The sequence below is a fragment of the Parasteatoda tepidariorum genome, chromosome 9 (assembly GCF_982258835.1).
Source record: "Parasteatoda tepidariorum strain Cologne lab strain chromosome 9, Ptep-v5.0, whole genome shotgun sequence".
NCBI lineage: Eukaryota > Metazoa > Arthropoda > Arachnida > Araneae > Theridiidae > Parasteatoda > Parasteatoda tepidariorum.
In genome coordinates, this window is record NC_141763.1 from 103,596,559 (window position 1) to 103,611,666 (window position 15,108).

At 30.1% G+C, this 15,108-nt stretch overlaps 1 protein-coding gene across 1 annotated transcript in view; it reads left to right on the forward strand.

Annotated features, from left to right (window-relative positions):
• LOC107451827 (peroxidase) overlaps nucleotides 1-15,108 on the forward strand; it is a 123,250-nt gene that overhangs the window by 44,160 nt on the left and 63,982 nt on the right. The window contains exon 5 of the mRNA XM_087152542.1: nucleotides 12,108-12,275. Within this exon, the coding sequence (XP_087008668.1) occupies nucleotides 12,108-12,275 (168 nt within the window). The remainder of the gene's footprint in view (nucleotides 1-12,107; nucleotides 12,276-15,108) is intronic.

A 15,108-nucleotide genomic window follows, 5' to 3' on the forward strand; every position in this document is an offset into this window, starting at 1 on the left:
GGCTTGGGATAGATTTTCATTAAACACTGAGGTGGAGGATGAAGAGACAGCTCAACTTACGAAAGAGAAATTGTTAGAAAAGTTGATGTCCTTTCTTCGTCTCGAGGTAGAAGGGGAAGAGCATCGGGCGTTAGCCGAAAAGGCTTTTGGACAGCCTTCAAAAAGTAAAAAGGAATCTTCTAGCAGAGAAGAACCAACAGCAATGACTTAAACATCTTCCTTTGAAAAGTTCAGTAAGATTGAGTGCATATTTTGCCAGAAAAGACATGCCAGTCAAGACTGTCATAAGGCTGCCTCAATGAAGCCAGAAGAAAGAAAATCAATTGTTCTACGTAAACGCTGTTGCTTGGTATGCTTGAAGATTGGACACTTGGCGAAAAATTGTCGCAGTAGCGTTCACTGTCTGGTGTGTGGAAGGCAACACTACGTAATTTTGTGTCCGGAACTGCCTAAAGAAAATAAGGTTCAAATTCCCGATGAATCAAGAGTGGAAATGAATACGTCTACGTTATTTACGAAACTTATGCCTCAAAGGGTAATATACTTGAAAACATTATTGCTACGTTTAAGAAATGGAAATCAAGAACGTTACGTTAGAGCTTTACTGGATGGCGGATCACAGCGATCATACTTAACCAAAAATTTAGTTAAAGAGTTACGATTAAATCCTTCAGAAACAGAGTTATTGTCCCAAGGATTATTTGGAGGTACGCAAACTTCCGAAGTCAGACATGGTCGCTACGACATCACTGTTGAGAGCATCAATAGAACTTTTTCATACAACATATTAGTTTTGGATCAGCCCAAGATTTGTTCATCTTTACCTCGCATACGTGACCTAAATCTGATACGAGAATTGAAGTCTCGAGGTATTGAGCTTACCGATGTTGGTCCAGAGATTCCTCCAATTGAGATGCTGATTGGTGCCGATTTTCTAGGAGGAATATTGACAGGAAGAATAGAATTTTTGCCGTCGGGAGTCACAGCCATAGAGACGAAGCTCGGATGGAGCGTTTTAGGCCAAGGATAGAAAAGCACTATAAATATGGTATCCTTAAGTATGCATCTTTCGGAAGTACACAAGCTATGAGACTTAGAGTCCTTGGTAAAGAAAAACAACTAAGGAGCTAGACGAAGAAACCGTAACCTTTTTCAAAGAGACAATTCAAAAATCTAGTGACAGGTATGAGGTAGCACTTCCATGGCTAACAGGACATCCTCCCCTGTATGAGGGATATGTCCAAGCTGAAGCAAGACTACGTACGGTCACTAAGCGTCTTTTGAAAGACAATAACTATGAACTGTATAAAAATGTTTTGCAGCAATGGAAGGATGACAACATCATAGAGGAAGTGACGGGAAGCGAAATATCAAGTTCTAGAGCTTGTCATTACCTACCACATCATCCTGTTATAAAATTGTCAAGCTCTACTACTAAGATCAAACCGGTCTTTGACGCATCATACAAACGTCTGGGGTATGCCTCTTTGAATGAATGTCTAAGCACAGGACCTAGTCTATTACATCAAATACCTCATCTAATAAGTAAATTCCGTTGTGGTGCCATTGGAGTGATTGCAGACATCAAGCTGTCTTTAATTCCCGAAGATAGAGACTACGTTAGGTTCCTTTGGTGGGAAGACAGGGAGCATGTTAAGCTGAAATTTTACAGACATTGCCGTGTTGTCTTTGGTGTTTCGTCAAGCCCATTTCTTCTGAACTCAACAATTAACTTCCATCTAGAGTCTCAGGAATTCCAAACAAAAAACCTAGAAAAAAGTATCAATCGTCTGAAAGAAGGATTTTATGTTGACAACTTAGTCACGAGTGTGGATACCTGCGAAGAACGGGAAGAACTGCAATCGCAAGCTATAGAAATAATGAGAAAAGGTTCCTTCGAATTAAGATGTTGGGCCTTCAATGGAATACAAGACCAGAAAGACCAGAGTGTACTTGTACTAAAATGGAATACGTATACGGATGAACTCTATTGTGCTGGTAGTCAAGCATTTTTCTCAGAAGATAAAGTCCTTTCAAAGAGAAAACTTCTTTCTATTGTCAACAGCATATACGACCCAATTGGATTTACATACATACTGACGAAACAAAAACAAAAAAACAATTCTTTTTTGTCGCCATTTTTAGTGCTACGAAAATTCGTCTTTGGGATTCGCCAAAAACGAAACAAGATGCAATTTTCTTTTTCAGGAGGGAAATATTTTACCGAAAAAACGAAAATGTACAGTCCACAAAAAAAAACGAATCACCCTGAATAACTTTCGTTCTAATGATCGGATTTTCACGAACTAAGTGTAAATCTTAATGGTTTCTAGGGGTGACCTCAAATATGCTAATTAATTAGTGCTAACTATTAATTAGATTACGAAATCAGACACAAAAACGTACTTTCTCTGAATAAACATATATTTTTTTTTTTTACATATTTGGAATCTAGACACTTGAATTAGGGGGGGGGGTAGACAAAATTTAAAAAAAATTGGGTGGTAAATTGGACCGCAATAAAGGTTTATATATTTGGCGATAGTCCAGGAAACCGCCAAAAAAAGTCGCCTGCGCAAATAAATATTTTAAGATAACCCATTAACTAATTCAAAAGAGGAGTGCTTAGTTTTACTAGGTTGCTACGCAACCAAGTTTTGATAGTAAAAAAATTGAAATAATGTTCAGTGATTGCTCGGAGAGGTTTAATTTATTGTTAATAGAAAATATCTCGAAGTTTCTTGGCAATAAACAATTTTTTTAGGGGATTTCTGTCCAAAAAGCAAAAAAAAAAAATTATTTTAATCTCCTTTGAAAAGTAAATTTGAATCGATTTATAAATTATTTATGATAGTTTTTAGAATTTAAATACATGAACTTTTTATCTGATATTATTTAGATTACACTGTTTTTACTATATTTATTCGAGGATTTTATACTAAAATCAAATGAACATAACTTATTATAGCTATATACAAAATTTTAGGAATAATCATTTTTACAGCTTTAATCGAGTCTTCTAGGCAAGAAAGTTTGAAGAAAAAAAAAGTGCTTGAGAAATAAAATGTAGATTGTATAATAATTCTAACGCACATTCACAACGTTTTCTATAATTTACGATATTTCTTTTTTCTATAACTCAAGGAATTGCTGAATGTTTAGTGGCTTTTTAAAAAGATTGAAATAGGTTATGTTTAAGAATAAGATATTGAAATAATATGTTGCATATTGTAGGATTCATTGTTTAAAAAATCGCTTCATTCTACTAGATATTTAGGTTACATCGTTTCCTTTGGATAAAGATGATTAGCAAATAGCATCCTCATGCTTCGATACATTCTGAAACTTATACGTTCGCAAATTCACCATAAAATGTCGCACAGCATATTCTTCATTTACGATAAGCTACATTTACCACCAAATACTGCTACTATGGTTATTTTTGTTTTCTTATATATATCTGATGCTCTCTTTTTAAACAGAGCTCGTAAGATCCTTAAGATACTGAAATGGGGGCACAAAAACTTAAAAGATAAAATATTTAATTTCATTGACTCAAAATATCTGGTATCAAAATGTTAATTTTTAAGTTAAATATAACTTTTACAATATTGGTGTTCTTACATTTTTAAAGACCATATGAATCCTGATAAAATATTAAAATGCATATGTTTACTTTAACGAGTGTAAAAGCCTTATCAAAATAATGATCAAGATCCAAATGTAAAGCAGTATAATTGACGATAAAAACTCAAATGGCTTCAAAACATATGAAGAGGGAAGTAAAAGTCGACATGTTTCGAGATTTCAAATATAATCGCCCATTCTCAAGACTTGTCAGGCTTGGATAACTTGTTACTTTTATTATTGGACGCTTAAAACATGTCTATTTTTATTATCATCTATTATTTTTTTTAAATCAATGAAGTTTTTATATTTTCGATTCAGTTTCTTGGGATTATCCATTTAGTGACACAACATATTAAATTATTTCACTCGATATTAAAATAAGTTTTACATATGTTATAGGCACAGGTTCTTAGATTGAAAAAATAATAACTCACAACTTCGTAAAAAAATCAATGCAGTAAGAAAAAAAAAATTTTTTTTTGCTGCAAGCCTTAACATTTTAATTTAAGGTCTTAAAAAAATTCCGTTTACAATTGAAATTTCAAAAGTCGAATGTGAAAATGGAATGTCCCCTAGTACCAGGAATTGAAATTAAATAGTTACAAGGACAACTTTTTTAAACAAGTTAGCTTTTCCGTCCTACTCGTTTTCCGTCCTACTCGTTGTTTGAAAAGGTATTTTTTATATATCGATTCCAAAGTTTATTCTACATATATTTCAGGGTATACTTTCGGAGTATTTCGATCGAGTTTAATTTTACACCTTTATTTGCTTAAAATTATTAAATAATTTACTTAAAATAAATTATTCAAGCTACATGATTTAATGCATTTATAGTATAATAATAAACGGAGCTTCCAACGCATATCCTTAACCTTAATACCACTATCATTAAATAAATGGAATAAGCTTAGATAAATAATAAAAGTTAATTTTTCCCTCGTTTTAATTTTCAAGGAATAATATGTTTCGATCAAACAGATTTCATTCTGGAAATAGCAAAATTATTGAGTAGGTCCCTTGGAGCAATATCATTCTTATCCTCTTTTGACGAAATATAGGAAAAATTAGTTTTCACAGTTTCTGTAAAAAGTATGTTAGCCTACTTGCCACGTTTTTTTTAAAAAATTTTTTATTAAAATAAGTTCGGAAATTGTGTATTTTTTATAGCACTTTTTTTAAAAATCAGATGACTCTAAAATTGGCACAGCTGCGGAATCCTTACAAATTTCAATTTTTAGTATTTCCCGCTTAACAAAATAAGGCATTTTCCTGATAATAAATTATACTACAATAATATCTCGGAAATCATGCTAAAGTAAAAAATTAAACAAAATAGTTTAGTATATTATCAGAAAAAAAATCTACTTGGTATCATAAAGAGTAAAAGATGTAATGAAATGATTAGTGAATCACACATGGTCAGATAATTAAAAATTTAATTTAACAACCAAGATAGTAGGACGACATTTAAGATACTGAAATATTTTAAGACACTAAAAAAATTGGCTACGTATTCCACAGCTGTTCGGTATCTTTATCCTCTTTGTAGTGACTTATAAAACATCAACACTATTTTAGATAATCTAAGTCACAAGAAACAAAAAAAAAGATAATCAATAATTTATATTCTTTTTTCAAAAAAAATAGTATGTTAAGTAAATAATCAGCTGTTTTGCCTTAAATAATTTTAAACAGCTGAATGTTTTTAATTTCTTAACAAGGTATTATTCTTAGCTAGCAGACAATAATTCTTTTAAAAAAACTTGACTATAATTTAAAAAGGAAACCTAAATTAAAGTTCTAAAAACATTTATTAGTATATTAATGAAGAAATAATAAACGTAAAATGGTAAAGAATAAGATTTTTAAAATGTTAAAATTTAATTAAATAGTTGGTAAAATAGTTCTGCGAAACACTTCCGGAAATTTCTTTTAAGATTAGGATGATATAGGGTAAACCAACAAATGAAGGAGCATTTCATAGATATTTCTTAGAAATAAGATTTTAAACGTTTTAATTTAGATTGATTGGTAACAGTAGCTTACTACCTAACAATAGGAAGTCATCTAACAATGCATTTAGTTACCTGGTCTTTGAGTCTTCTCTGGAAAAAGTTTTGAATTTGTTAGTATCTGTTCAACGCCTTGTTTCTTTGACAAAATTATAAGGTCAGTGTTTGTTGTTATCCGTTTAAACTACAATTAATTGCATATAATAATGCTTTTTTTTTCTCATTGTGAAAAAAAGAATTCAAAATATGGTCATTGAAGTTGCGTTTTATTTATTTTAAGCATCATAACATAAGCAAGTACTGAGATTAGGGGGTGTTTATTAACTGGATTACCGAACGATGAAAAACCAATGAATAAACAAGTGTTCCTTTACTGGGAATTTTTCAAGTTAATGAAAATAAGAGAAAATTTTAATTTTCTTGTACCTTTTGTCATATTATAAATCAAAATTATGTTAGAAATAAAAAAAAACAACTTCTAACCAGTGAAGGAACAGGCATGTTCCTTCACTGAGAATAGATTTCCCAGTGAATGAATAGTATGTGTGAAATATGATTTTACATGGATAATTAGTAGTTCAGCGACATAGAGGACTCCTAAAATTCAGTTAAATGTCGTATGAATAGTTCCTATAACAATTTCATTTAAATATGCAAATTTAATTGCTAAATTTATTTAAAGAATTATAATAATAATTAATTTATTATTTATCTTTATAAATCTAGTGATTAGTTATTACATCATACCTTAGACACCTTAATAAACTATGTTTATTAACTAAATATAACAACTAAATATAATAATAAAAGCTTGAATGGAAAATTTCCTCGCAGGATTTTGTGCCAATAATTAGCTAAATTATTATCTTATTGCCGTCTTTAATGTCCTAACGGGAACTGGTAGGAAAAATCTATTTAAAGACAATTATCTAGGTGAAAAATGGATGAAGTTTTTTTTAAGGCGACATCCACCGATAACTCAGTGCAATGCGAAGATAATTTCAAAAGGCAAAACTTCCCTTAGAGAATAATATTCGAAATACTGGTTTTAAGAACTTCAGAAGAATCTTTAGGAGGGAAGTAGCCCTGACTTCCTTTTATAAAGTGATTGCATTTACAATGCGAATGAAACAAGAGTTGAATACTGCCCTTAAACGGGAAAAATCATCGGCCTTAAAAATTATAAGGATTTATATTCTAAATTACCTAGGAAAGAAAAAGTACCTCCATTGGTAGTTTTTCCTTGCAGAAGAATTCGTTGAGATATTACAGAATCAGTCCCTGCTTTATATTTCATTGGAAAAAGCAATTCATGAAATGAAACGATGACCGCAGCAACATTTTACAAATGTATTGCAAATGTTTCTACCCATGGCTAATTAAAAATGCAATCAAATTCCATATTTTGCTTCTTCTGGATAGGTATAAATCTCATATCAATTTCATACTGAGCAAGTTTTGTTCCTCAAAACAAATTTTCTGGTTTAGTTTTCTACCTAATTCATGGAAAACTCTCGTTAGATCTTGAAAACAAAAGAATTTTAAAACAATATGTCTAGAAAGTTTTACATCCATTTTTAAATAAGATTGGAGGTATCAACTGATGAAGTTAAAATGCTTTTATGAAATGCGATATTTTTCCATTCCATGTAGAAAACGTTGAATGCAACAAATGCATGCAAAACAGACACCAAGAGTTAATGAGCAAGACAACTTATCAACAAAACACATGCTTTGAGAGTAACGATGCGCTATTTCTTCAGAAGCTTGAGAAGGAAATCTCACAAGTTATGCTGCAAATTTTTAAAGGAACATTGACAGAAAAGTTTAATCTCCCAAATATCCAATAGCCTGTGCTTTTTTAAATATTGAAGAATTTATTTCAAAAAGAACAATTGTATAATCAAATTTTGGCTCTGAAGCTGAGACAACTAACATTAATAATGAAAGTATCTTGAAAACTGATTTTGAGATAAGTCCTCTTGAGGCATTGTTAGTTGCAAAAACAATTGGTTTTATAAGTAACTACTAGATATAAGTCAATGAGAGATGGGTTTTACTCAAACTTCGAAACTCCTTTTTCTCATTTATTATCCAGTGAAGAATTCTGGAAATGGAACTGGAAAATCAAAAGAAATTTCGGAGATACATTTACATTGGCCCAAAATTTGGAAAAAAGAGGAAGGTTAAATCAAAAGAAAAAGAAATAAATTACTCATGACGAAGAGAAAAAAAAATACTTGAAAAGATTTTAAAAAAAAGCTTAAAAAATATGGGGAAAAGAGTAAACAAAAAAATGATCGAATTATAATAATAATAAAAACATCATCGGATTACACAATGATAAACATTCATAATTTAGAACGGACTATTAAACTGTGAGAAAAAAATGAAAAAAAATTTTTTTAAATTATGTATTCAAACATATTTTACTTTCCATTCCATGACTGAAAAAGTAATATTTTCCACATTAACTATGGTTATATGTCGTAATTCCAAGAAAAATCTTGTTTTTAGACATTTGTGTGGCCTATGGATTCCTAACGAGCATCAAACATTTTCAAAATTAAGTGTTCATTCACTGGAAAATTTAGTGTTTATTCACTGGTAAGAACTGTTCCTTCACTTGGTCATCTTACTACTTACTATTTGAACCACCAAAAGCTTAAAACAATATTACGTAACTTATCTAACTTTTTTTTACATAATTTGCATTTAATAACAAATATGTCGACGCCATCATTTAGCTAAAATTACAAATTTTGAAATTTTTATGAATTTTTTTTAAAGGCAAGCTAAGCTTAAGTGTTCCTTCATTGTTTAGTTTGCCCTATAACATGTTGAGAAATTTGCGATGTTGTGAGAGATGCTTAAAAATGTTGACTACGTATTTTTATTAATGCTTATAAAATATATATTCAAGAAATTGATAAATATATTATTCTAAATCTATGCATACGTATGTATATTATTGAAATTGTATCAGTTATTGAAAAACAAAATAAGAAAAATAAAAAAATAATCACTTTAAATAAGCACAATCTGGTGTATTCTATCAGAAGCACGCTTTTTTAAAACTAGACATTTGTTGAATAAAGTGTTTTTTATTCAAAATTCTTTACTAAATTGGAAATAAATTATTAAATGACTAAAAAAGAAACATCGTATTTTATAGTGTGAAAGAAATAAAAATAAAAAGATTAGCAAACGATTATTAGCGAAAAAAATATGAATGAAATTTTACGCTACGCGCGCGAAGTCAAGGTCCGCCCAAGTTTATCACATTTTAATATTAATCGCCCCAATCAGTTATTTCTCTATTGTCGCCAAATTATTTTTTTAAAAATAATTAATTTTAATTTTTCTCAGCTTCTAATAAATAAAAACAGTTGAAACTTTAGATTTTTCAATTGAAAAATATGTAGATTAATATGGTATAAAAAAATTCATACCTTATAATTCAATATTTTTTCATCCGCACTTTAATTAAATAATAAAAAATAATAAATAATTATTAAAAATTATTTTTTGCATGAAATTAGCTTTGGGTAAATGAGTTTTATGAGTGGGTGCAATTTTTTTTTTAATTGCTTCATTAGTTTTGAAAGTATGACTGAAAACGCAAAAAGCGAAATTAACATTAAGGGGTACGAACTTTGAATCGCTCTCCTGACCAAACTATGGGAACCACATTTCCCAGATTGCGGCTACCCCCTATATTTTGAAGATAAAAAATCCAAATATGTAAAAAAAAAATGCATGTTTATTCAGAGCAAGTACGTTTTTGTGTCTGATTTCGTAACTTAATTAATAGTTAGCACTAATTAATTAGCATATTTGAGGTCACCCTTAGGAACCATTAAGATTGACACTTAGTTCGTGAAAATCCAATCATTAGAACGAAAGTTATTCAGGGTGATTCGTTTTCTTTTTTTTTGCGGACTGTACCAATTCCTACAACATGAAACTTTATCTTGGTAAACGTACGTTTTGGAAATGTTATTTCATTTGGAATCTTATTTATCAGAGTTCATTTGGCGATATGATTGTTTTGAATCTATGCTAAACTCTATATCGGCTCATTTTCCACCGAAGTCCGATTGACTATTTTGATTTTAAATAAAGTGTTTTATTTTATGAACTGTCGCAAAAATTTTAAGTGTAGATTGGCGGCACTTAAAAACCGCCAAATCTGTAGCGGCGGTGGCGTTAATACGTAAGTACCGAATTTTTATTCCATACTTTTCTGAATCATATTACTTCAAACATTGGAATATACAAGAAGTATACATAATGTTATATCATTTAATTTTTCAAAAAAAAGTATTTTGAGAACAATTTTTATCAAAAAATTATAAACTAAAAACCGGAAAATAAAGAATTCTTAGGATAAAAAAACGATTTTAAGAATTCTTTACATTGAAATAAAAACTTTCATATTGTTTCTTTTTTTATTATTCTTATAGTTCTTAATCTGACGTAAAAAACCATTCTGTGGACAACCATCATCAAATGAAAAAAAAATATTTACAAGCAAATTTTTTATTGTAAAAATCATTGCACTTACCTGATTTATAATTCCCGGAGAATTCCAAGATGATAAGTTCCTTGTTTGAAAACTTTATTCTCAAATAATAGATACATAGTTTATCCCTTCATTACTTTTAGATAACTTATTACACAGCAAAATTTTATAATTGATGCGAATTTGAATATGTAGCTAAAAACAGAATAGCTGAATTCTAGTAGAACTTATTCTTTCAAAACTAAAAAATACTTACCAAGAAAATGATTAAAATTAATTAAGAATCAGCACAAATGGCACTATTTCAAGTAACTTGGATAATTTTTTATTGTTGTTTTCCGAATTATATGAATACAGAAATATATACTATTCTATAACGAAGAAGAATATGCTATAACTATTACAATTCTGTATCTTCTGAATTCATATTTATTCACTGGAATGATGAAAGCGATGTTGACTTCACTTTAATTCGTTATGAATTGAAGACAGAAGAAATGCATTTTACCTTAATACACACATCTGTAACAGTATCCGAAATCGGAAGTCATCAGTTGCAAGTTTGTTGATAATAGAAATTAAAAATTATTGAGGAATTTTTCTTCAAATGTTTGGCGTGTTCTGTTCCTGAAAGATTTACTAATATTCTGGAGATTTTTTTCAAGTTCTTCGGCCTTTTCCTTAGGGAAATTTTGTTTCTTATTTGCTGCTAAAAAATGGCGTCTGATTCAGTCAATGACTTTGATGGAACTAAATGAAAACGTGATAAATTAATGTCTGATATTTACAGGCTCCCGCTAGACGGCGTACTCGAGCGTTGCGATCGCGAATATAGATGTTAGTTTAATTTGTCTATATGCAAGTAGCGGTTAATATCATTTGGAAGTAATTTATCTGTGCAAAAACGGAACAAAAAGGAAAAAAGTTTTTTCTGTCACTTACGATATAAAATAAATTCTTCCGCAAAATCGAAAAGAATCGTCAGCTGTGTAAACGTTTTAAAATCCTCACCATTGAAGTTCGAAAGACCCGTAAGAGCTCTGCAGAACTTCCATTTGTTTCAGTCCTTTTATACCAAAAATTTTTTGACAAGATTGGATCTAGTGCATGAAAAATAAAATTTATTAAAAAGAATCCTTATCTTGAATATATCATCACGAGCACACAATGCTAACCAGTACTCGTAAAAAAAACCTATCACAGATGGTTGGTAATCTAATTCACACGTTATTTCCTTTTTGAGAAATCAGTTAAAATTAATGATCCGTAAATTTTCTTAATAATTGCACAATTTTTATTAATTGCCCTTTTTTTAATATTTGCCTTTTTACGATCTGCACGCTTCTCCTACACTAACTAGAAAGACTGAACCTATATTGCCTAAAAAGCAGACAAAATGATTGTTTTGTTTTTCCCAATGCCCACCTGAATAATGACCTAGGTCATACAGGCATCTGTAGGGCAGATTTGTTGGCCACTCTTTCAGGGGCAGCCTATTAGGTGGGCCAACGTTGCTCCCACAATAAGGACAGATAGTACAGAGAATGACAAAACATCCATGCCATTTCCGGGATTCAAATCCAGCACCTCTCTGATGCAAGACCAGTGGACTGGATTGTGAAAGAATGAAGAAATTTGTTTAAAATTAATATTTTTTATATTATTTACAGTTATATAACAACTTATTAGAAAATATTAATAATAAAAAAATTATATATTGTGCAAACAGTCACAAATTTCTAAGAAATTGCGTCATTATATACATCATTGTTTTTCTAATTGAAATTAAAAAGCATTCAAAATGACTTCCTTAGGCAATCTAGTGTTAAGGTAATAGTATTTTAATGATTTTGATATTATTATTATGTAATAATATCAAAATTTACATGTGTTAATACTCTAAGGATGGAGAAAAACTAACATGATTCGCATTACAGGGACCAATGGAATTCGGAAATCAGTAAATGGTAAGGATTTGCCATTGAGCAGACGCATATCTCTGTCTGTGAGAAATATCAGTAATTCGTCTACTTTAGTGTCTGCTCTCTTCACCTTCTTTGGACAATTCATCACTCATGACATGACTTTAACTCCAGCGATGACAGGTCTTTATCATTTTTCATCTTTTTCCAGCTAAAATGTTTCTTTTTGACTAATGAATGATATGATTTTAATGAATTTCGTGAAATAAAATCTTAATGAGCAGGTAAAAAACATGCCAATGGCGTACTTCAATCGAGAACGACTCATCTTTTGCAGTAAAAATAAATAAGTATAAGTAAAGTTAAAAAAAAATCTAAAAAACAGGGCTTAAAGGTAAGACAGAAAAGCGAGAAAAAAAAACATTTTTTTTCTCTCTTTTTTCGTAGTTTCGTTTTTATCTTGTTTTAGAAGGAGTAAAGTCTGCAGCGAATCGAAAAAACAACGAAAGTGCTTCACTATTGATTCAAAATTGGCTTGACAACTATTTTCCTTCTGTTGCTAATGCTATGAACATTATAATAGAATGTCAAAAAGATTATAAAACAAAACAAAATTTATTTTTGTAAAAAAAATTATTTTTGATTTGTGTAACTTACCCTACAAAGATGCCAAATATATAAAAATCTCAATTTTGATTTTTATTTTATTTTATTTTTTTTTTTTTGTTGTTGCTGTTGTCGCTCAAATTGCTTTTTCAATTGTAAGACAGAAATAAAAGTGACCAAGAGGACATATAGTTAAAACATGGAATCTGAGTTAAACTTGACCTCTTACGGTGCATAGCTTTAGTGGTTCACTTAGACAGGAGGTCAACTTAAAGAGGGGGAGGAGTTAATTTTTTCTTATATAAAGTTACTCTAACGTGTATAAAAATAACGTAAAGGTGAATGAAAAGCTTTTGCAAAGTGTTTGTTTTACGTTAAGCGTGACACTAACTTCATTTTTTACCCTTTAGAAACATAGTAATTAGAATAGATAATTTCACGCGAGCGCTATAAAGTCCAAATAGCGTTAACGTTATAGTTAGTAGGAACCATAAACCAGCGCAAAATCTCCCTATCAATAGTTTTCCTATAATTTTAACTCGTAAGGTGGTTTATGTTGGCTCTTGATATTATTTTAGCAATTCAATGAAATTCTAATATATAGCATTAAAATATATAGAGAAAATTTCCTAGAAAGTTTTTCATTATCTATAGCTAAACTTACAGAAAATTTAGAGTCCTAAGACATATTGTGCTTATTCCAGTTGTTAACATTTAAGATAGATACTTAGTTCATCTTATAAGTAGTTCTTCTATTAAAAAGGATAGATTTGGTACTTAATTTAAAACTCATTAAAAGAGTTGAACTTAAGCGTTCGGTAAATTTGACAGGTTTCACTGTAAACAGTGAGTGAAAACATCATTGCAACAATTCGTCTATTTCCAGTTACTCAGTAGTAGTAAAATTACGACAAGCAGTAATTAACAATAGATCTAATGCACATGGAGACCCTATTCTTAGTGAAAATTTTCATTAGCGAATTTATGTGTTATAAATATTAATAAGTTGTCGTAGACTAGAAAATTTTATTTTTCTATCAAAAATTAAAAATGGAAAGGAAATGTTCGATTACAAATGTTATCTTTTAGAGCTGTTTAAATATCATTTCAAAAAGTTCTCAGATTAATAGAGAGTAATATCATATAACTAGGAGGCTTCGCCCCCCTGCTCGCTGGCGCTCACCAACCCCCGGAACTGCTTTCACAGATCATTTCGGATTGCTTCGCAATCCAATGCTCGCTTTACTCGCTCATTGGATACGTTCTTAACGTCTAGTTTTTGTATACTTTTTTGAGTACTGAAGTTCTGAAAACTTTTCACTGTAGAAAATTCTAAACCTGTACATTTCAATATTAATTTGAAAATGCAAACAGTTCACATATTTTTCTTAATCACACAATTCTAAATTTCAGTTGTTGAGAAAAGTAACTGTTGTAAGTTTTGTTTTAAAGTCTTTCCCACCAGAGGGCTAAAGCCATGTGTTGTAAAGCAATATGAAATAGTAGTCTGCCACTGAAAGTCGGATGTAAAGCATCGGCTTTGATAAAGATAGTTTTGTATTTTTAATTCTCTGAAGGGCGCCACCTTAATAATATGGAATTTGTAAAATAAATGCATATATTTTTGATTGTTGATGAAGCCCATCATTTTGTGTTTTCATCAGTTTTCAGAAGCAGAACAGTTTTTTATTTTATCACAAAAAAATACAATGTATAAAAAACAAAGAAAAGAGCAAGAAAATGAGTATAGTCATAGAAAAAGTTAAAATTATAATATAGTATTTGTCAGTTAAAATAAAACTTTTTGTTTAAGTCATTGCTAACAATTCAAATTTCTCCGAGGCAATTCTAAAGTATAAATTAAGGTAGTATTGTTAAGTTGAAGCACAATATTTTTAATTTTGATGTCAACAATACAATTCAATTTTTCACAAAAACGATTGTTTCCATTGTTAAGTTCAATGTCAACAATTCAAATTTTTCTGAGGCAACTCTTAACCTCTAAATATATTTTTTTTATGTGCACAGTTCTAAATGTCGGTATTCAACCACAAAACAACTTAAAGTCCTCAAATTTAGCATAAGTTGTAAAATGTAATGAAAGAGGGTCATAGCAATAATGAAAGTAGAGGTAAAGTTAGTACTGTAAAATTAAAACAATATTTTTAATCAATGAGCCAAGTTCTTCAAGAAGCAGTTGTAGAAGTAGGTTGTTTATTTAAAACTTTTTATAGAATTTCTTTAAGAACACAATTGTTAATTTGGGCATTTGGCGATACAACACTTTTAGAATTGAAGGATTTGTTACGTCAAGCGCTCAGGTATCATAATTTTGATCTAGTTGCGCTTCTGTGTCATTATGATTTATGTTGCTAAGTTACCTTTCAAAAAATTCTATGGCTGGCAACAG